The sequence below is a fragment of the Schistocerca americana genome, chromosome 5 (genome assembly GCF_021461395.2).
Source record: "Schistocerca americana isolate TAMUIC-IGC-003095 chromosome 5, iqSchAmer2.1, whole genome shotgun sequence".
NCBI lineage: Eukaryota > Metazoa > Arthropoda > Insecta > Orthoptera > Acrididae > Schistocerca > Schistocerca americana.
This window is the reverse complement of record NC_060123.1, coordinates 339,673,497-339,698,033: the sequence shown is the minus strand read 5'-3', so window position 1 is coordinate 339,698,033 and position 24,537 is coordinate 339,673,497. Positions and strand designations below refer to the sequence as shown.

The window sequence follows — 24,537 nt, the reverse complement described above, 5'->3', positions numbered from 1 at the left end:
AGCAATTTCAAATTAACATTTAGACTGAAATATTAGATGGTCTTTTGTATACATGGGCCCAAAACCGCAGTGAATTTCTTCAAGGACGCCATTTCACTGTATAGCCTTTTATCTTTGAAGTGACCATCTTATTTTATGCTTTTGCTGTTAGCTAATTTTACCTCCTTGGTCCACTGCAAGTTACCTCTGTGACAATAAAAAACTGTATCCACGTAATATCTTATTTTCCATACGTTTGTGTGGCAGTGTCCTTAAACAGGTTTCTTACAGGGCAACAAACATTGAACTTGTAAGTAGGCTGTTTAGGTTTTTTTATTGGTAACGCCACCTCTGTATGAAAATCACTGGCTGTGCTGTGTGCAGTCTGTGGCTGCTTTGCATTGTTGTAATACTCGCCATTGTAGTGTTAGGCAGTTGGAGGTGAGCCGCCAGCAGTGGTGGATGTGGGGAGAGAGATGGCGGAGTTTTGAAATTTATCATGAACTGCTATATTTATATATGATGATATCAAGGTAAATACATTGTTTGTTCTCTATTAATATCTTTCATTTGCTAACTATCCCTATCAGTAGTTAGTGCCTTCCATAGTTTGAATCTTTTATTTAGCTGACAGTAGTGGCGCTCGCTGTATTGCAGTAGCTTGAGCAGCGAAGATTTTTGTGAGGTAAGTGATTTATGAAAGGTATAGTTTAATGTTAGTCAGGGCCATTCTTTTGTAGGGAATTTTGAAAGTCAGATTGCGTTGCGCTAACAAAATATTGTGTGTCAGTTTAAGCACAGTCATGTATAATTGTTGAAAGGGGACGTTTCAAATATTTTGTTAGCGCAACGCAATCTGACTTTCAAAATTCCCTACAAAAGAATGGCCCTGACTAACATTAAACTATACCTTTCACAAATCACTTACCTCACAAAAATCTTCGCTGCTCAAGCTACTGCAATACAGCGAGCGCCACTACTGCCAGCTAAATAAAAGATTCAAACTATGGAAGGCACTAACTACTGATAGGGATAGTTAGCAAATGAAAGATATTAATAGAGAACAAACAATGTATTTACCTTGATATCATCATATATAAATATAGCAGTTCATGACAAATTTCAAAACTCCGCCATCTCTCTCCCCACATCCACCACTGCTGGCGGCTCACCTCCAACTGCCTAACACTACAATGGCGAGTATTACAACAATGCAAAGCAGCCACAGACTGCACACAGCACAGCCAGTGATTTTCATACAGAGGTGGCGTTACCAATAAAAAAACCTAAACAGCCTACTTACAAACTATATGAAAAAAATCGTAATTTATTACGAACTACGGCCTGCACACACTTTATTCAACATGTAAACGTCACTACAGATATCCGGACTTAGGTTATGACATCTTCGATATGCCTGCCGTCATAGGCAATACTGTGGCCAGTCGAAGATCGAAATTTTGCATGACCCGCTGAAGTGTCGTAACATAGATGCTGTCGACGACCTCCTGAATGGCTATTTTCAGCTCAGCAGTGGTTCTGGGGTTATTGCTGTACACCTTGTCTTTAATATAGCCCCCACAAAAAGGAGTAGCCTGTGTTCAGATCCGGAGAATATGGCGGCCAATCAGGCCCATGTCAGTGGCCTCTGAGTACTCCAGAGCTAGAATGCGGTCCCCAAAGTGCTCCTCCAGGACATCAAACACTCTCTTGGTTCGATGGGGTAAAATTCCGTCATGCATGAACCACATCTTGTCGAAATCAGGGTCACTTTGGATAATGGGGCTTCCAAAACCTTCACATACTGTTCGGTAGTCTCCGTGCCATCAAGGAATATCGCATCGATTATTCCGTGACTGGACACTGGACGCCACACAGTGAGCCGTTGAGGGTGAAGAGGCTTCTCTACCGTGAAATACGGATTACCAGCCCGCAAATGCGTCAATTTTGCCTATTGACGAACCCGTACTAATGAAAGTGGGCTAAACTAAACCATGCGCACACTGATTCTCATCATGTCCCGCGACCAACCGTGCAGGTTGAACGTCCAAATGCAATCCGTTCAGAAGTTATGACGATTTTATTTCGTATTGTTCAATAATTATCATACTGTATGATCACCGTGACCCCCTGGTATACGTGTGGCATCTTTAATTAGTAATCAAAACATCATGTGTCCCGGGTTTGAACCCAGTCACTGCCTAAATTCTGAATAAAAATCATGAGCAGCAGTGGCCAAAGTCTTCCGGCATAAGTACTCATCTTTGCTCTGTCAACGGCCTTGTAAATGAGGGCGGAGGAACGAACAGAACTTTGTTCAAATGTTCAAATGTATGTGAAATCTTATGGGACTTAACTGCTAAGGACATCAGACCCTAAGCTTACACACTACTCAATCTAAATTATCCTAAGGACAAACACACACACCCATGCCCGAGGGAGGACTCGAACCTCCGCCGGGACCAGCCGCACAGAATTTTGTTCTTGGGATGGAAAACTGCCCCAAAAAGGCGAAGAATGAGCAATGATCAACATCATGAGGATGCAGAAGGCAATGGAAACCACTGCATAATACATGCCGATGTCGCAACTAGAAGATGGGTATAGGAAGTATGTGAGGATACTGAACCGGTAATTCAGTATTTAAAGGGAGATCTAATAATCATGAGGAATTGGGACGCGGTTGTCGGAGAAGAAATAGAAGAAAGGCTTACGGGAAAATACGGGGTAGGCAGTAGGTTCAAAAATGGCTCTGAGCACTATGGGACTTAACTGCTGTGGTCATCAGTCCCCTAGAACTTAGAACCACTTAAACCTAACTAAACTAAGGACATCACACACATCCATGTCCGAGGCAGAATTCGAACCTGCGACCGTAGCGGTCGCGCGGTTCCAGACTGTAGCACCTAGAACCGCTCGGCCACTCCGGCCGGCTAGGCAGTAGGAATGAGAGAGGAGGACACCTAAAAGAGCTCTGAAATGAATTTCAGATGTCAATAGCGAATACCGTGTTCACGAATAACAAGAGGAGGAGCTATACTTGGAAAAGACCCGAAGAAACGGGAAGTTGCAAATGGATTACTTCACTGTCAGACAGGTTCCGAAGTCGGTTGCTGGATTCTACGGCGTACCCAGGAGCGGATATAGACTCAGATCATAATTTAGTAGTGATGAAGAGTAGAATGAAGTTTATGAGAATCGTACGGAAGAATCAGTGTGGAAGGAAGTGGGTCTGTGAAGTACTCATCAATGAGGGGGCGCGTTGGTGGTTCACTGAGGATGTGGATACTGCGATGAAGAATATCACAGTAGGCAGTTCAGTTCAAGGGGAATGGACATTTCCGGAAACGGCAATCAGATATGTTGGACAGTCAAACGTACTTGTAGGTACGAGGAAGGTAACTGTGAAGAAACCATACGTAACAAAAGAAATACTTCAATTGATGGAGAAAGGCGGAAATACGAAGATGTTCAGGATAAGATAGGAATACAGCAATATAAATCCGTTAGGAATGAAATAACTAGGAAGTGTTGGGAGGCCAAGGCGAAATGGCTGCAGGAAAAATGTGAAGAAATAGGAAGAGAAATTACAGTCGGAAGGACTGATCCGGCGTACGGAAAAGTCGAAGCAATCTTCTGTGACGTCAAAAACAAGGCAGGGAACATTAAGAGTGCATCGGAAATTACTGTGTTAAGCACAGTGGAAAGAGCACACTGAAGGCCTCCATGAGGGGGAGGACTTGTCTCATCACTCGATGGAAGAAGAAACAAGAAACCGTGGTCGATAAGAAAGACGTAGGGGATGCAGTATTAGTCAGAATTTAAAAGAACTCTGGAAGATCTGAGATCGTATAAAGTAGAAGGGATAGATAACATTCCATCGGAATTTCTAAAATCACGACTATTCAAGCTGGTGTAGAATCTATGAGACTGGCGACGTACCATCAGAATTTCGGAAAAATGTCATCAATTCAGTTCCGAAGAGATAGTTGCGAAAACTGTTGCACAAACAGTGTAGCAGATCATGCATTCAAGCTGCTCGAGTATCATGTCGTTTTTGGAAACCCAGAATCTACTATGTAGGAATCAACATGGATTCCGGAAACAGCGATCGTGTGAGACCCAACTCGCTTTATTTGTTCATGAGATCCAGAAAATATTAGATACAGGCTCCCAGATAGATGCTATTTTTCTTGACTTCCGGAAGGCGTTCGATACAGTTCCGCACTGTCGCCTGATAAACAAAGTAAGAGCCTACGGAATATCAGACCAGCTGTGTGGCTGGACTGAAGAGTTTTTAGCAAACAGAACACAGCATGTTGTTATCAATGGAGAGACGTCTACAGACGTTAAAGTAACCTCTGGCGTGCCACAGGGGAGTGTTATGGGACCATTGCTTTTCACAATATATATAAATGACCTAGTAGATAGTGTCGGAAGTTCCATGCGGCTTTTCGCGGATGATGCTGTAGTATACAGAGAAGTTGCAGCATTAGAAAATTGTAGCGAAATGCAGGAAGATCTGCAGCGGATAGGCACTTGGTGCAGGGAGTGGCAACTGACTCTTAATATAGACAAATGTAATGTATTGCGAATACATAGATAGAAGGATCCTTTATTGTATGATTATATGATAGCGGAACAAACACTGGTAGGAGTTACTTCTGTAAAATATCTGGGAGTATGCGTGCGGAACGATTTGAAGTGGAATGATCATATAAAATTAATTGTTGGTAAGGCGGGTACCAGGTTGAGATTCATTGGGAGAGTGCTTAGAAAATGTAGTCCATCAACAAAGGTGGCGGCTTACAAAACACTCGTTCGACCTATACTTGAGTATTGCTCATCAGTGTGGGATCCGTACCAGATCGGTTTGACGGAGGAGATAGAGAAGATCCAAAGAAGAGCGGCGCGTTTCGTCACAGGGTTATTTGGTAAGCGTGATAGCGTTACGGAGATGTTTAATAAACTCAAGTGGCAGACTCTGCAAGAGAGGCGCTCTGCATCGCGGTGTAGCTTGCTCGCCAGGTTTCGAGAGGGTGCGTTTCTGGATGAGGTATCGAATATATTGCTTCCCCCTACTTATACCTCCCGAGGAGATCACGAATGTAAAATTAGAGAGATTAGAGCGCGCACGGAGGCTTTCAGACGGTCGTTCTTCCCGCGAACCATACGCGACTGGAACAGGAAAGGGAGGTAATGACAGTGGCACGTAAAGTGCCCTCCGCCACACACCGTTGGGTGGCTTGCGGAGTATAAATGTAGATGTAGATGAATAGTATACGGAAATATGGAAAACAATACTGAGGATTTGTTAGATAACGATCATCAGTATAACAGCTCATGTATTCAAGCTGCTGACAAGAAAATATACGGAAATATGGATAACAATACTGAGGATTTGTTAGATAACGATCAGTTTGGCTTTATGAAAGGTAAAGAAATCAAAGAGGCAGTCCTGATGATCCGCTTAATAATGGAAGCAAGAGTGAAGAAAAGTCAGGGTACACTAATAGGATTTTTTGATCCAGGAAAAGTATTTGGCAGTGTGAAATGGTGCAAGATGTTCGAAATTCTGATAAAAATTGGAGTAAGCTACAGGGAAAGACGGGTGATGTATAATACGTACATGATCCAAGAGGGAACGATAAGACTGAAAGACCAAATACGAAGTGTTCGGATTAAAAAGGATATAAGGCAGAGATGAATCTTTCGCCCGTACTGTTCAACCTATGCATCGAAGAAGCAGGAAATAGAAGGAAGGTTGAAGAGCGGGATTAAAATTCAGTGAAAAAGAATGTCAATAAGATTCGCTGATGTCATTACTATCCTCAGTGAAAATGAATAAGAAATGCAGGGTTTATTGAATGGGATGAACAATCTAACGAGCCCAGAATACGGGTTGATAGTAAACCGGGGAAAAACGAAAGTAATGAGAAGCAGCAGAAATGTGAATAGCAAGAAACGTCACATCAAAATTGTTCCTGACGAAGTAGGTGAAGCAACGAATTGTGGTGTCTTGTAAGGAAAATAAACTATGACGGCCGAAGCAAGGAGGATCAAAGAGCGCACAGCACAGGTAAAGAGTGCATTCCAGGCCAAGAGGAACATACCAGTATCGAACACAGGCCTTAATTTGAGGAAGAAAGTTCCGAGAATGTACGTCTCGAGCACAGCATTGTTCTACAGTGAATCATGGACAATGGGAAAACAGGAACAGAAGGATATCGAAGCCTTTCAGATATGGTGCTGCAGAAGAGTGTTGAAATTCAGGTGACTTATACTGTCAGAAATCAGAACGTTCTTCACAGAATCGGCGAAGAAAGAACAGATAGAAACACTGACAAGGAGGGGGGACAGGATGATAGGAGGTATTAAGGCACCAGGCAATAAATTCCACGGTACCAGAGGATCTGTAGACGGTAACATCTATAGAAGAAAATAGAGATTATAATACATTCAGCAAATAACTGAGGGCGTAGGTTGGAAGTGCTACTCTGAGATGAAAACTTGGCAACTGGAGAGAAATTAGTGGCTGGCCATATCAAGCCAGTCAGAAGACTGATGAGTCAGGGAAGACAAAAAGAATCTTGGTGCTTCAAGCATAACTATCACATTTGTGAATTCCATATATGAAATTAGAAAATACAACCGTGATATGCGTTTTGTCACTGTGCCATCGTACACCACATAAAAATACTTCAGTTGCACATCTGAAAAAAAACTACAGATGACGTGGCAAGGTCTTACAATCAAAGTGCACCTTCTCGGTAACATACGTCTCTTTGCAACACGCTTATGTGGTTACTGTGTACCAACGTGTACAGCTTTAATTAATTCACGATTAAAGAACCATGAAACGAAGTTCACAAAATGGGAACGAGTGGCTTTAACGGGATGGAGCAAACTTGATAGCGGAAGAATAATACGATAAAGTCTGCAAGTTGTCGCAAAGCCTTTATGAGCACAGCAATGAATTGTCTGTAATCCGCAGTCTAATCCAGCAGGAGGCCGGCCACGTTCCATTAGCGCATCACGAGGATGATGTAAAGGTCAGACTGTAATGCTGTTAGTGAACTGGAGTTGGTTTTTAATAAAAGTGACGGATTTGGCGAGGTGTAATTGAAGGCAATACATTGAAGATTTTTCTGTGGAAACTATAGGTGTGGTGGCCTCGTGTCTCTTTGTTTGTATTGATATTCAATGGTTATCCTCTTTTGTTTTAGTGCAGGTTGTTGGCGTAAGTACATAAGAACCAGCTGGAAGTGATACGTTGACTGTTTGCAGTTTGTGCTCTTCTGGTCATTCATTGGATCTACGAATCTTCCTGAATAGTTGGGTAGCCCTAGGACATTAACCATATTTCTGAGACCATTGACAAGATTAACCCTCTCCAGCACTTCAAAGCGATAATGGCGACCTTTATTTAAACTGGTTTTGATAGCGAAGCAGTGCAGAAAGCTGATTTGATTCCTCCAATAAATGTTTCTAGTTAATCTGTTGAGCAATACATAGCTTAATTTGCGTGTCGCAACATACCTTACTAAGAGTCCATGAATTCTGTCCGTGGTCGCGAATGAGACTTCGCAAGCTACCATGATCTCTGAGGATGACGTGGGGACTCTGCTACGTTATTATCCATTCACTTAACGTAATGACAGTCTGTGTCATCGTGTGCCAATACATTTTTGGTTCTATTGACTGAAAAGCAAAAAACTTAATCTCACAGTGAAGTCAGTGGAACGCGTACTAGTATTCTCTTTTCTACAAGTGTTGTAGCAGTACACCAGTTGCACTAATATCCTCTGTTATCCACCTAATAATTTATAATTGACAGTTAAGTAAGCTGCATCAGCTTCTGGTGTGTAAAGGAACATGTGTTTAAGTAGCAAATACAAATTTAAAACATGCGGGTGGTTGCTTTAGGAGGAATATCCGAACGAATATCATGAGCACACCCATGGCAACATGATCTTCGATAGGCAAAGAGCGATTTCTTAGAATCTTGGGTCTGTTCCTAATCCTCTTCTGACCCCTTCTCTACTAATATCCGTCTTCACACACACACACACACACACACACACATATATATATATATAGGGTGGTCCATTGATAGTGACCAGGCCAAATATCTCACGAAATAAGCATCAAACGAGAAAACTACAAAGAACGAAACTCGTCTAACTTGAAGGGGGAAACCAGATGGCGCTATTGTTGGAACCCCCATTTTTATTACATATTCGTGTAGTACGTAAAAAATATGATGTTTTAGTTGGACCACTTTTTTCGCTTTTTGATGGATGGCGCTGTAATAGTCACAAACGTATAAGTACGTGGTACGACGTAACATTCTGCCAATGTGGACGGTATTTGATTCGTGATACATTACCTATGTTAAAATGGACCGTTTACCAATTGCGGAAAAAGTCGATATCGTGTTGATGTATGGCTGTTGTGATCAAAATGCCCAACGGGCGTGTGCTATGTATGCTCCTCGGTATCCTGGATGACATCATCCAAGTGTCCGTACCGTTCGCCAGATAGTTGGATAGTCACGTTATTTAAGGAAACAGGAAGCGTTCAGCCACATGTGAAGCGTCACCCACGACCTGGAACAAATGATGATGCCCAAGTAGGTGTTTTAGCTGCTGTCAGGGCTAATCCGCACATCAGTAGCAGACAAACTGTGCGAGAATCGGGAATCTCAAAAACGTCGGTGTTGACAATGCTAGATCAACATCGATTGTACCCGTACCATAGTTCGATGTACCAGGAATTGCACTGCGACGACTTTGAACGTCGTGTGCAGTTCTGCCGCTGGGCACAAGAGAAATTACGGGACGATGACAGATATTTTGCACGCGTTCTATTTAGCGACGAAGCGTCATTCACCAACAGCGGTAACGTCCACTGCCATAATATGCACTATTGGGCAACGGAAAATCCACGATGGCTGCGACAAGTGGAACATCAGCGACCTTGCCGGGTTAATATATGGGAGGAAGGATAATTGACCCCCATTTTATCGATGGCAAACTAAATGGTGCAATGTATGCTGATTTCCTACGTGATGTTCTACCGATGTTACTACAGGATGTTTCACTCCATGACAGAATAGCGATGTACTTCCAACGTGATGGATGTCCAACACATAGCTCGCGTGCGGTTGAAGCGGTATTGAATAGCATATTTCATGACAGGTGGATTGGTCGTCGAAGCACCATACCATGGCCCGCACGTTCACCGGTTCTGACGTCCCCGGATTTCTTTCTGTGGGGAAAGTTGAAGGATATTTGCTATCGTGATCCACCGACAACGCCTGACAACATGCGTCAGCGCATTGTCAATGTATGTGCGAACATTACGGAAGGCGAACTACTCGCCGTTGAGAGGAATGTCGTTACACGTATTGCCAAACGCATTGAGGTTGACGGACATCATTTTGAGCATTTACTGCATTAATGTGGTATTTACCGGTAATCACGCTGTAACAGCATGCGTTCTCAGAAAGGATAAGTTCACAAAGGCACATGTATCACATTGGAACAACCGAAATAAAATGTTCAAACGTACCTACGGTCTGTATTTTAATTTAAAAATCCTACCTGTTACCAACTGTTCGTCTAAAATTGTGAGACATATGTTTGTGACTATTACAGCGCCATCTACAACATAGCGAAAAAAGTGCTCCAACTAAAACATTCATATTTCTTTACGTACTACACAAATGCGTAATAAAAATGGGGGTTCCTATTTACAAAAAAAAAACCAGTTGATATCCGTTTGACCTATGGCAGCGACATCTAGCGGGCCAGCTATAGTGCCATCTGATTTTCCCCTTCAAGCTAGACAAATTTAGTTCTTTGTAGTTTTTTCGTTTGACGCCTATTTCGTGAGATATTTGGCCCGGTCACGATCAATGGACCACCCTGTATATATATGCACACGACGCTATACATCTACAAGACACTTCACCCATTTCGTGTTCTGATATGTCACGCGCTTCAGCATTGCTGACGATGTGTGTGCAGTGAGTGTAAATGTGTTGTGGTGTTGCAGGCGGCCCCGGCAGCGGTAAGGTGACGCACTGTGACACGCTGATGCAGGAGAAGCGCGGCATCACGCATATCAACATGACGGACCTGCTGCAGCAGTACGCCATTGGTAACGGTGAGACGCACGCGGCCTAGCCCTACTCTACTGTAACGTCCCCTGCACCGTGTCACAGACCTGCCCCAGCAGCACTCCATTGATAATGGTGAGACACCTGTTGCTTAGCCCTACTCTGTTGCACGCCTCCATCTGTAACGCCCTCTACACTGGTCACGGATGTACTACTGCTGTATTTCATTGGGAATGGTGAGACATATTTGTCCTAGTCCTACTATACAACGTCCGTGCTCTGTAACATGCCCTGCCTGTGTTACAGACTTATCACATGTGGAAGACAATGATAACCGGAAGACAAACGTGCTCTAACCGTACTCCACTGCATCCCTATCTGTCTAGTGTCGCTTGCAATACGTTACAGACATGCTACAGCTGTACGCCATCGGTAATGGTGAGACACACGCAGCCTGTCCGTATTATAATTCCGCCACGTCTCTGTAGTCCCCTCTGTATTGGTTCCGGACCTATTACAGAACTATGACATCGTTATAGTGTGGCATATGCAGGCTAGCCTTACTCTACTACACCCCTACTTCTATAACAACGCCTGCACTGTGTTACGGACATGCTGCAGCATGTACCATTGGAAACGGTGTGACGTACGTGACCTAGCACTGTTCTACGCAATGCGCTATAACTTCCCGAACATCGCGTTAGAGGCCTGTTACAGCCGTACTCAGTTGGTAACGATGAAATGCACATGGCTTAGCCATAATCTACTGATGATTTGTTTCCCTGGCATCCACTGCACTGAGTTACGGAACTATTACAGCAGGATGGTACTGGTAACTGTAAGACACTCGCGTCCTAGGCCTCCTACAGTGCACCCCTCTCTCTGCACTGTGTTATAGACCTGCTACAGCATTGGTAATGTTGAGACACATATACATTAGTCACTATACCGTTGTCCATATGCAGCAAGAAAGAAGTGAGGAGTTTATTTCGTGTTCTATAGTCTGAAAGGATTGAAGCCGCGGAGATAATGCGCAGAAAGCAGCTGCAATATGGTGACACCTGTCTCAATGAGCGAAAAAAATTACGAGCGGGAAGATTGCTTTAAAAGTTTATCTGTACCTTTGGTGAGGAACTTTCAGGTTGGCCATTCACTCTGAAAACGGGCAGGAAGATCGATACGGCTGAGCGAGTGATTTGGAGTGATGAGAACGTCAGAAAAATGATGATTTTACGCACGAGATGAACATCTTCTATGGTTCAGTATTTGCAATCGTCCATGGAGCTCTAAACTATCGCAAAGTTTGTGCTCGTTTGGTCCACGTCAACTGACAACCGCAAACAGTAACGTCTGGAAATGTCGAAATCACATTTGAGGGGTTTCTAAGAGGAATATGAGGACTTTCTCAGCTGCGTAGTAACCGCCGATGAGACGTAGGTCGATCACTTTGAATCACAAAGGAAGTGGCGGAATACTCGGAATACTATGTGGAAACAACAGTCCTCGCCTACAGCAACAAAGTTCAAAAGCCAAGCTTCAGCAAGAGAGTGGATATGAGGAGTGTTTTGAAATATGAAATATCCGTTATTGATTTATTACCCTCCTAGATGTCAAATAATGAACAGTGATAGCTAATGCGAGGCACTACGAGATATGAAACCCATGATCAAAACGAAGAGTGGAGATGTGATTCTACTTCATGAGAAACTCGCCCTATGCAAATGGGAATGGAATCCAGTACATCCAGAATCCAGGTTCTGTGTTGCAATTGGAAATTTGTGGTAAGATCTTATGGGACCAAACTGCTGAGGTCATCTGTCCGTAAGCTTACGCACTACTTAATCTAACTTAAACTAACTTACGCTAAGGACAACACACATTCCCAACCTCCGACGGGGGAGGGGGGGGGGGGGGGGGGGGACGGGACCGTGGCAAGGGGCCTGAGACCGAACGGCTACCCCGCACGGCGTTCTGAGCTGCCTGAGCACTAAGCGTACAGTCCTGAACAGCTATAACTCATTTTCGCCGTTCTGATCTGATGAAAAACAGCAGCTTAATGAATTAAAATTGTCATCGCATGACAAAGTTGTGGAGGCGGTGCATGCCAGAAAGCTTCTTGCAGGACAGAATTAATTTGTGCCTGTTAGGAACTACGCCGAATGACGGCCAAACACGAACGACACCCTTTGGAAAAGTCGAAATCACATTCAAGGCGTCTCTCTATTGTTGGGAGATACACAAGTTGTACCAGAAATGTTGCGACAACCTTCGAGGGGCTGCAGAAGGTATCTTGAGCAAGAAATCGAAGACAGGATCCCGTGTCGCGTAACGTCATCCAACGACGCTACAGGCGCCGGCCACTGCCCACTAGGCTACCCCTTCGGCAGTAATTGCGACTTTGTACGCTGACGGACAACAAGCAGAACGTCTCGCAAATTTGTTTGTTTTTCAGTAATCGTGATTGATTGTCACGATCGCCAGTGTAGAAGATGGAGCTAACTGCGGCGTAGAAGGGCCTAGTCTCTTCTGAATGCGATGCTCTATGGCATCGGTGGGTGACGGTCTCGGACATGGGTTACCATCTCTGGTTTATCTTTCTTCTAGAACCCTTTAAAATCTCCAGTGTATTTCACTATACAGGAGAAAAATGAACAGTAAATCGAAACCTGTATCCAATCTATTAACGCAACAGAGCATTGCATTCCTAGGAGTCAATGCCTAACTAAAAACTAAACTCCTCCCGAACAGGACATGAAGGGGCAAAGTTACCGACCGACCGCCGTGTCATCCTCAGCCCACAGGCGTCACTGGATGTGGATTGGAGGGGCATGTGGTCAGCCCACCGCGCTCCCAGCCATATGTCAGTTTCCGAGACCAGAGCCGCTACTTCTCAGTCAAGTAGCTCCTCAGTTTGCCTCACAAGGGCTGAGCGCACCCCGCTTGCCAACAGCGCTCGGCAGACCGGATGGTCACCCATCCAAGTGCTACGCCAGCCCGACAGCACTTAACTTCTGTGATCTGACGGGAACCGGTGTTACCACTGCGGCAAGGCCGTTGGCACAATTGCTGTATACGCAGCAGGTAGCTCCATCTTTTCCACTGGCAATCGTGGCAATCAGTCGCGATCACTGAATAACAAACAACAAAGAGAGACATTCCGCCTACGATCCGTGAGCGTACAGAGTCACACTCGCTGCCTAAGGGGTGGCCTAGCGACAGGGGCCGGCTCCTATAACTTCAACGCTGCGCAGCGTCGTCGGATGACGTTACCGGATCCGGGTCCCTGTCCTTGATTTGTTCCTCAAGACACCCCCTACAACCCCTCGAAGTTTGTCGCAACATTTCTGGGCCACTCTCTGAAGCTCGATTGGTGGAGCAAATACAAAGACATTGAAGGAAACTATGTAGAGAAACGATGTTATTTGGAACGTACCTTTTCCAATGAATAGTTTCTTTTTAAAAATCCTGTGATCTACAGCGATAAATAAGCACTTTTACAATTACATTATGGACTGCTTATTAAACGTAAATACACTCCTGGAAATTGAAATAAGAACACCGTGAATTCATTGTCCCAGGAAGGGGAAACTTTATTGACACATTCCTGGGGTCACATACATCACATGATCACACTGACAGAACCACAGGCACATATACACAGGCAACAGAGCATGCACAATGTCGGCACTAGTACAGTGTATATCCACCTTTCGCAGCAATGCAGGCTGCTATTCTCCCATGGAGACGATCGTAGAGATGCTGGATGTAGTCCTGTGGAACGGCTTGCCATGCCATTTCCACCTGGCGCCTCAGTTGGACCAGCGTTCGTGCTGGACGTGCAGACCGCGTGAGACGACGCTTCATCCAGTCCCAAACATTCTCAATGGGGGACAGATCCGGAGATCTTGCTGGCCAGGGTAGTTGACTTACACCTTCTAGAGCACGTTGGGTGGCACGGGATACATGCGGATGTGCATTGTCCTGTTGGAACAGCAAGTTCCCTTGCCGGTCTAGGAATGGTAGAACGATGGGTTCGATGACGGTTTGGATGTACCGTGCACTATTCAGTGTACCCTCGACGATCACCAGTGGTGTACGGCCAGTGTAGGAGATCGCTTCCCACACCATGATGCCGGGTGTTGGTCCTGTGTGCCTCGGTCGTATGCAGTCCTGATTGTGGCGCTCACCTGCACGGCGCCAAACACGCATACGACCATCATTGGCACCAAGGCAGAAGCGACTCTCATCGCTGAAGACGACACGTCTCCATTCGTCCCTCCATTCACGCCTGTCGCGACACCACTGGAGGTGGGCTGCACGATGTTGGGGCGTGAGCGGAAGACGGCCTAACGGTGTGCGGGACCGTAGCCCAGCTTCATGGAGACGGTTGCGAATGGTCCTCGCCGATACCCCAGGAGCAACAGTGTCCCTAATTTGCTGGGAAGTGGCGGTGCGGTCCCCTACGGCACTGCGTAGGATCCTACGGTCTTGGCGTGCATCCGTGCGTCGCTGCGGTCCGGTCCCAGGTCGACAGGCACGTGCACCTTCCGCCGACCACTGGCGACAACATCGATGTACTGTGGAGACCTCACGCCCCACGTGTTGAGCAATTCGGCGGTACGGCCACCCGGCCTCCCGCATGCCCACTATACGCCCTCGCTCAAAGTCCGTCAACTGCACATACGGTTCACGTCCACGCTGTCGCGGCGTGCTACCAGTGTTAAAGACTGCGATGGAGCTCCGTATGCCACGGCAAACTGGCTGACACTGACGGCGGCGGTGCACAAATGCTGCGCAGCTAGCGCCATTCGACGGCCAACACCGCGGTTCCTGGTGTGTCCGCTGTGCCGTGCGTGTGATCATTGCTTGTACAGCCCTCTCGCAGTGTCCGGAGCAAGTATGGTGGGTCTGACACACCGGTGTCAATGTGTTCTTTTTTCCATTTCCAGGAGTGTACAATCTAAATCACCAGATCCTTGCATACGAAAATAAAGTCATTAGCAAAGTAGACGTGCCTCGGAGATGCCAAAAAATTATCGACGCTGCGGTGACTGGACGTATAATTAATTGTACTTCCATTTTTCTTTTGTTCATACATGATGTATGCTTGTGTTTTAGTTCGATGTCAAATATTTTCTGCTGTTTAACCTGGCCACGATCTTACTTATAAGACTGTACTTGGTCCAGCTCTTGACTTCTACACAGTTCAATCACATTAATGTCACCACCTGCTATGTTCGAAGTCAACGTGCAGTAACCACTTACAGGTGGCAGGTGGAAGCACTAGCAGTGGAGGACGTATATAGAGCGTCGAAGGAACGGGGAAAAAATGCAGTCGTCGTAAAGCGGAAATGCAGCGATTTATCTGACGTCCTAACGGGCGCGGTAATTGGCTTTCGGGCCATGGGCCGGCCGTTGTGGCGGAGCGGTTCTAGGCGCTTCAGTCCGGAACTGCGCTGCTGCTACGGTCGCAGGTTCGAATCCTGCCTCGGGCATGGATGTGTGTGATGTCCTTAGGTTAGTTAGGTTTAAGTAGTTCCAAGTGTAGGGGACTGATGACCTCAGATGTTAAGTCCCATAGAGCTTAGAGCCATTTGAACCAATTTTTCGGGTCATGGGTGGAAGCATTTCCGAAACGCCTAAGTTTGAAAACCTTTCGCGTGTCGTCGTGTTTGAGGTATACCACGCATGGCAAATTGCGCTATCTAAAATCAAACGCCGATGCAACTGTGATGCACCCCAGGCCATAGGTGACAGGGCTCAACGACGGTAGTACAGACGAATAGACGTGTAACTGTTGAGCAACTGACCGTCCAGATGGACCAAGGGGCTAACAAAAGCGTGTCCCAAAGACCTTTCAGCGAACATTGCTGCATATGGGTCTCTGAAGAAGGCGCCCTGGTCATGCAGCCACGCTGACTGCTGTTTATCCGCGAAGAAGATTGGAATATGTACGCCAACTGGGCATCCACTGAGTGACGGCAGGTGGCCTTTTCAGATGAATCACGTTTTATGTTCCATGGCTATTGGCGTGTATGGCATGAAGCGTCTGAAAGCAAAGCGTCTAGGACGGAGAAGGGAACATTTTTGTCTGGCGAATGTTTTCATGGCGTTCCCTGGATGATCTTGTCATTATGGAAGGCACACTGGATTAACACAAGTATGCGTCAATTGTTGGGGACCATGCACACCCATAGACGCAATTTTTTTTTTCATCGGCACGACGGCATCTACCAGCAGGACAATTCCGCGCGTCACGCATACCGCAGTGTACGAGCACGATTCAAAGAGCACGAGGATGAGTTTATCGTATTCTGTGGCCACCAAAATTCCCAGTTTAAAACTCAATGGAAAATCTGTGGGACCTTTTCGATCATGCTGTCCGCGGCATGGACCCTCAACCGAGAGCACTAGGCCAGCTGACCACGGTGCTGGAGTCGGCATGGCTCCAATCCCCGTCGGTAACTTCCATGACCTCAAAGACTCGTCTCGCAGCGTTCCGCGCTGCAGAAAGTGGTTATTCAGGCTAATGAATGATGGTCACGTTAATGTGACTCGAGAGCGTATCTTAGCTATTGACTGACAAAGACGCGTTGTTGGCAGAGGCCATGGGCGAGTAGGTTTAGCTGCCCTGCCACAACCTGTGCTAAATACACCACGTGTCCGCCGCTTAGAAGGTGGGGTCCTGAGGAACTTCAGAGATGGCAGCACCATAGCAGGCGGTAGTCGGTTCTCTTCGAGCTAAGCCACCGTTCTTTAAATACGTTGAAGTTCTGCAGCACTGTTTACAGAGAATGTTCTGACTTTTGTTTCGAAGGTTTTCTGTCAACACACCGTGGTATTTTTGACACAGTGTACCTTTATCGTAACAGAACTGAAGCTCTGTTCCCGTGCTTGCAGAAAATAATAATGCAACAAAAATGTACGTCTTCTTGCAAGAACACAGTTCTGTTGTATGTCTCAAACCAATTTCTCCACAGCTGCGGCATCTAAAGGGGTTTTTCCTTTTTATCCCTAATTTTTGTACTCTATGCATTATGTATGCCCTATGGCTGTCAAATGAAATCAGCCACAAGTCTATATTAGTACAATATGTCATGTGTTGTGACTGTTTAGAGTACAGCCTGTTCTGGGTAAGTCCAGAGGCATATAGACTACAGTACAACTGCGAGTGGCTCAGGGATGGGAATAACTGATAATGGCACACAGAACTTTTCGTCATGCACTGTATAGCGGCGTGTGGCGTACGTACGTATCTGTAGCTCAATCACCATACGAATGCATTGCTGACAAATATTGGTATAAATAATCAAAAGATAGAAAATCGACTGATTTAGGTTTTCCGTGATTCGTTAAATCACGTCAAGCAGATTACAGGATGATTCCCATGCTCGTTAAACTTGTCATGTCAGAAAGCTCACCGGACACAAAAAAATTGTCACCTCAGTGCGCACCCGCAGATGAATCATTAAGCCTTTATAGACGCGCAGAGATCCAATCACATGCTCAACTGCATGTGCACTTCATCTACGCAGCGATCAGTGGGACATTTATGTTTCAATCGGACACTGTACGTAAACATGATTTAATTTAAGGACTTGACAGAGTGTCAAAGAGACAATCGTGTTTGGTCGTGCGCTTGGCCATGAAGTGTTTGAAGCTTTTGGATTTGCTGTTAACTTAGATGTCGACGGAAACCCTACCCAAACAGAAAAAAAGAGATTTTCTGGTGTTTCGCGGTGGACTGTATACAAGCAGTGGTGTAACACGTGTGGGTAAGAAACAGTTCGTCAGAATTGTGGGTGGAAGAAGATCCTGATCGGCTTTTCACGGCTTGTGATTCAAAATACACTACTGGCCATTAAAATTGCTACACCAAGAAGAAATGCAAATAATAAACGGGCATTCATTGGACAAGTATATTATACTAGAACTGACACGTGATTACATTTTCACACAATTTGCGTGCATAGATCCTGAGAAATCAGTATCCAGAACAACCACTTCTGGCCGTAATAACGGTCTTGATACGCCTGGGCATTGAGTCAAACAGAGCTTGGATGGCGTGTACAGGTACAGCTGCCCATGCAGCTTCAACACGATACCACGGTTCATCAAGAGTAGTGACTGGCGTATCGTGACGAGCCAGCTGCTCGGCCACCATTGACCAGACGTTTTCGATTGGTGAGAGATCTGGAGAATGTGCTGGCCAGGGCAGCAGTCGAACATTTTCTGTATCCAGAAAGGCCCGTACAGGACCTGCGACATGCGGTCGTGCATTATCCTATTGAAATGCAGGGTGTTTCGCGGTGGACTGTATACAAGCAGTGGTGTAACACGTGTGGGTAAGAAACAGTTCGTCAGAATTGTGGGTGGAAGAAGATCCTGATCGGTTTTTCACGGCTTGTGATTCAAAATGCACTACTGGCCATTAAAATTGCTACACCAAGAAGAAATGCAAATAATAAACGGGCATTCATTGAACAAGTATATTATACTAGAACTGACACGTGATTACATTTTCACACAATTTGCGTGCATAGATCCTGAGAAATCAGTATCCAGAACAACCACTTCTGGCCGTAATAACGGTCTTGATACGCCTGGGCACTGAGTCAAACAGAGCTTGGGTGGCGTGTACAGGTACAGCTGCCCATGCAGCTTCAACACGATACCACAGTTCATCAAGAGTAGTGACTGGCGTATCGTGACGAGCCAGCTGCTCGGCCACCATTGACCAGACGTTTTCGATTGGTGAGAGATCTGGAGAATGTGCTGGCCAGGGCAGCAGTCGAACATTTTCTGTATCCAGAAAGGCCCGTACAGGACCTGCAACATGCGGTCGTGCATTATCCTATTGAAATGCAGGGTTTCGCAGGGATCGAATGAAGGGTAGAGCCACGGGTCGTAACACATCTGAAATTTAACGTCCACTGTTCAAAGTGCCGTCAATGCGAACAAGAGGTGACCGAGATGTGTAACCAATGGCACCCCATACCATCACGCTGGGTGATACGCCTGTATGGCGATGACGAATACACGTTTCGAATGTGCGTTCACCAACCTATATCATGACATGTGCAATATCCTTGTAAGAACGATCCATTGAAAGCTAAAACTACTACCACTATTAAAGTAGCTGAGTGTAAGAAACGCAGCTGGATCCGATGATACTACATAGATTGTGCGGAGAACTTGCTCACATTCTGTCAGCAATTTGTCGTAGGTCACCGCAGCAATAAAGCGCCCCAAGGGACTGGTAAAGTCACAAATTATTCCAGTTTTCAAAAAGGGTCGACGGACAGACGCGCATAGTTGTAGTCCTTCCCCTTCAGTTCACTTAGTTTCTAACTGGACTGAGAAAAAAAATAGAGAAAAATGAAGAGGTTTCTGTATCCCGTCTGGATAGCCGGCGCGTGGATCTGCTCCTGTGAACTGCTTCTGCAAAATAAGCCGAGAGTGAAGGATGCGGCCGGCCGAGGTTATAGGAGCTACAGTCTGGAGCCGCGCCGCCGCTACGGTCGCAGGTTCGAATCCTGCCTCGGGAATGGATGTGTGTGATGTCCTTAGGTTAGTTAGGTTTAAGTGGTTCTAAATTCCAATCCCAAAGAAAGCAGGTGTTGACAGATGTGAAAATTACCGAACTATCAGCTTAATAAGTCACAGCTGCAAAATACTAACACGAATTCTTTACAGACGAATGGAAAAACTAGTAGAAGCCAACCTTGGGGAAGATCAGTTTGGATTCCGTAGAAACACTGGAACACGTGAGGCAATACTGACCTTACGACTTATCTTAGAAGAAAGATTAAGGAAAGGCAAACCTACGTTTCTAGCATTTGTAGACTTAGAGAAAGCTTTTGACAATGTTGACTGGAATACTCTCTTTCAAATTCTAAAGGTGGCAGGGGTAAAATACAGGGAGCGAAAGGCTATTTACAATTTGTACAGAAACCAGATGGCAGTTATAAGAGTCGAGGGACATGAAAGGGAAGCAGTGGTTGGGAAGGGAGTAAGACAGGGTTGTAGCCTCTCCCCGATGTTGTTCAATCTGTATATTGAGCAAGCAGTAATGGAAACAAAAGAAAAATTCGGAGTAGGTATTAAAATCCATGGAGAAGAAATAAAAACTTTGAGGTTCGCCGATGACATTGTAATTCTGTCAGAGACAGCAAAGGACTTGGAAGAGCAGTTGAATGGACTGGACAGTGTCTTGAAAGGAGGATATAAGATGAACATCAACAAAAGCAAAACAAGGATAATGGAATGTAGTCTAATTAAGTCGGGTGATGCTGAGGGAATTAGATTAGGGAATGAGGCACTTAAAGTAGTGAAGGAGTTTTGCTATTTGGGGAGCAAAATAACTGATGATGGTCGAAGTAGAGAGGATATAAAAGGTAGGCTGGCAATGGCAAGGAAAGCGTTTCTGAAGAAGAGAAATTTGTTAACATCCAGTATTGATTTAAGTGTCAGGAAGTCATTTCTGAAAGTATTCGTATGGAGTGTAGCCATGTATGGAAGTGAAACATGGACGATAAATAGTTTGGATAAGAAGAGAATAGAGGCTTTCGAAATGTGGTGCTACAGAAGAATGCTGAAGATTAGATGGGTAGATCACATAACTAATGAGGAAGTATTGAATAGGATTGGGGAGAAGAGAAGTTTGTGGCACAACTTGACCAGAAGAAGGGATCGGTTGGTAGGACATGTTCTGAGGCATCAAGGGATCACCAATTTAGTATTGGAGGGCAGCGTGGAGGGTAAAAATCGTAGAGGGAGACCAAGAGATGAATACACTAAGCAGATTCAGAAGGATGTAGGTTGCAGTAGGTACTGGGAGATGAAAAAGCTTGCACAGGATAGAGTAGCATGGAGAGCTGCATCAAACCAGTCTCAGGACTGAAGACCACAACAACAACAACAAGTTCTTGGGGACCTCAGAAGTTAAGTCCGATAGTGCTCAGAGCCATTTGAACCATTTTTTGAAGGACGCGCGTTGGAGCAGGAAGAGGTGAACTACTTCGGTACTGCCTGTAGATTTTACAAGTTTACTAAAAAAATATGAGTACATAAATGGTCACTTAACTTTGGCTGAGATGAGCACGTAGGAGCGAAGCCGTACGGTTATCAAAGATGACAGCTACTAGAAGTTACAAAGGCAAAATCTGTAGTGGCTCGCCCACTATGAAATAGAAACAATGTTGCTTGGTCGTCTACTCGTGATCAAATGGGCTGAATGTGGAGCGGCGCTTGTCGAGCTCCACAGCGTCGGCTAGAGGGCGCCTTGGTCGGCGGTGTTCGTCCGCTCTCGTAGTGCCAACCTACGGGAGCGCACCTACGTTGTGGCATCGTAGCTATCGATACCACAGGAGTCATTTTAATGCCTTAGATGTTCTACATAGTCTTCCTTTACTGGATTGAAACACATAGAACGGTCAAATAACCAACTGAAACTGTCACAAATATCCTTCTTTGAGATGTTCAACTCGTGCGTCTCATTCGCACGTTCTTCGGTCTCGGCGATCCATCAGTGACCCATTCTGCACTTTGTGGTCTTGTGGTTGTTTTGTATTGATAACACCAAGACACCTGTTATGACTTTTTCAGAAAAATATTGTCCGCCTTTTTTCATTTCAATCAAGTCGCTCAAGGCATCCCTGCATCGTGTTTTTTGTGCAGGAATCAAGGTATGCCGAACGAACTTCGCACACACTTCTCTCTTCTTCAAAACATTCTGGAGAATATTGAAGACTTTACTTACAGAAGCTAATTTTGTTGCTCGACTGTGATTTATAACACAACAATGTTGACACACTAAAACCGACGTGCATTTTTAACAGTGCCTGCTAACAAGTCACTGGTCGAATGCGCATCTGTTGTTCAGAGTTGTTGGTTCAAAACTGCCACCGTAGTTACTGCGCTAACGTCGCTCATACGCCTGGACTACATTCAGTGTCGGAGCTTTTTGGACAGATGCTGTATACCGTCGACATTAGTCTGATGTGGAACTGTGGAAAATGTCTTCTTCTCAAGTGGCATGACGTCTTTGAAGACCGAAAATCTCTTCTGTAAGAATCAATACAGATTCCACAAACAGCGATCTTGTGAACTCAGCGCTCTCTTTTTGGAATGAGTTCCAGACGAGTACTTTATGCACAACATAACTTGGCTCTTTTAAGAGAGTAAAGTTGCAATGTAAGTTTCTTGGCCCTTGCCAGTCTTATCTCTCGAAGAATACGACATGCTTAACATTGCAGTAAGCACCATGAATGCGATGTCGGTTACTCTGCGAGAAAAACGGAACTTGCTTCCTCTACTACACCTCTCTTCACTCCTCTCCCCCCCCCCCCCTTTTTCCCCTCCACCCCCTCGCAACAGCCAAGGCGGAGATTGCGTGCTTACTCTCGTAGCATGCTCTGCCAAAGGGCCAAGTTACGAGGTACGTTAGACAAAGTTTTAAGTTGCGCTTCCGCCTTCCGGATGGTGTTCGACACAGTTTCTCAATGTTACGTTCGACACAGTTTCTCAATGTTATCTTCGACACAGTTCCTCAGTATTACCCAGCGAACAAAAAAAAAGTCTTATATAACCCTGGATGGATATTATGAATTGCTTCTGGAATTACTAGCACTCAACACAGCGTTTCTAACGAGGCGAAATCATCAAGTCTAAAGTAACTCTAGGGAGATATCGTTACTGTTCCCGATGTATACTGGCTGATTACATTAAAACTGCAGCTACTCACAAAGGTCTAGTGTGGGCTAAAATTCTCGTATGGAAGCGAAACTTGGTAGATATTCTAACGTGGTAATGCACAACCGACTGACACTAGAAAAAAAAATTGGTTTCAATTTTGACCACTAGGTGCCAGTTTGGCGCTGTGAATGCTAGAAAGACATATAGAAATATTTTCATTTGTAATGGAGTAGGAACGGGTTGTGCGTAGAAAAGGTAAAACAATGTTGATTTTATTATTGATTACCACTTATACAAGTTGTTCAATATGAGTACAGGAGACAACGATGAGATGCTGCATGTATAAAACGACGCTATCACCAGCTGCTCACAGCAGTTCCAGGGGAGCTGAGCAACGTGTTCCTCTATACGGGCCTTCAGATCGGGTGATCTTGCAGGCCATGCATCTGGAAATTCTTTGGGATAACTAGTTCCTGGAAGGTTGAGTTAAGCAGATCTTTCACTGAGCGAGCGATATGAGGTGTTGGCACATCTTGCATGAAAACAGTAGTTTCCAAAACAGGTATCACATGTACGAGGAGGTTCGGCAGTGTGCAGACGTAACGGTAGACCTGACAGGCCCTCTATGTGTATTCTCTAAAAAGAAGAACTAACCGAGAGTAAAAGTGCTTGTGAATCCACACAACTCGTCGTACAAAACACGCGGTTTGACAATAGCCCAAAATTCAGTAGTATATTTGCTGCACCTTGTAGCGTAAAATGTGTCTCCGCAGTCCACAGAATTTTGCCCGACCACATGCCATCAACTTGGAGCCCTACCAGAAACTGAAGAGCAAATTCAGAACGCTGCTGCGGACCATGAGATTTCAGTTGCTGCACCGTCTGGATCTTCTACTGATACTAGCGTAAAATAGACGGCAAAAGTTCCCTTAGTGTTGACCTTCGGGTGGACAATTCTCATGACACTAAACGAGCACTAACACTAGCCTGGTGACTTGCTCTGTGGTCACTTACAGCAACAGCAGCTTCGTCCACCGGGATAGGACGCCTTCCTCTTCAAGGCACCACACCAAGCTCACCCGTATTCAGTGACATCTCCTCAGACCAGTCAGTCGGAGATATTGTCTCAATGTAGCACTGTAATTGCTGCCTTTCACATAAAACAGTTTCACTAACAACGCACCGCTCTCTTCTCGAAAGCCACACTTTTCACTCACGTTATGGCTTGTCAAATGGCATTGTGGATGTCATATCGTCATACAAACACTGTACGAGTACAGCGCCAGATTTGCACCTGGTGCTCACAGTGGGAACTAATTTGTTTTCCAGCATGAATCGGTTCCTCAATAACGTTTAGCATATCTAGTAAGTTTCGCTGCCATACGATACTTACAGTCCACACTAAAACTCCGCGAGTAGCTGCACTTTAATTATAACCACCCGGTACATAACTGTCCGAATCATACTTTCGACGTATGCTTGCACAGCTCACCGTATGCAGAACACAACGTATTCCCGCTGTGGGTATCTGGTAAGGACCTGTGTGTTTACATCAGTGAGTGACACGAAACTAAGGGTACGTAAAGTAGCTGACTGCCTGTCGCGTAGTAAGCGGCAACAAGGCCGCTCTGTTGCCAGGACGCCAGAGCAGAGTCGATTTCCCAATAAACTCGCTTCATCAAGGGACACTGAACTGTAGCTTGCCTTCCTTATCGTTAGTGCCTTAGTACTCGAAACTT

The 24,537-nt window shown here is 45.3% G+C and overlaps 1 protein-coding gene and 1 pseudogene across 1 annotated transcript in view; one reads left to right on the top strand and one right to left on the bottom strand.

The window, feature by feature from the left end:
- LOC124616363 (adenylate kinase isoenzyme 5) overlaps positions 1-24,537 on the top strand; it is a 459,756-nt gene that overhangs the window by 210,873 nt on the left and 224,346 nt on the right. The window contains exon 3 of the mRNA XM_047144672.1: positions 10,039-10,149. Coding sequence (XP_047000628.1) covers positions 10,039-10,149 — 111 coding nt within the window. The remainder of the gene's footprint in view (positions 1-10,038; positions 10,150-24,537) is intronic.
- On the bottom strand, positions 13,044-13,161 carry LOC124617159 (annotated as a pseudogene).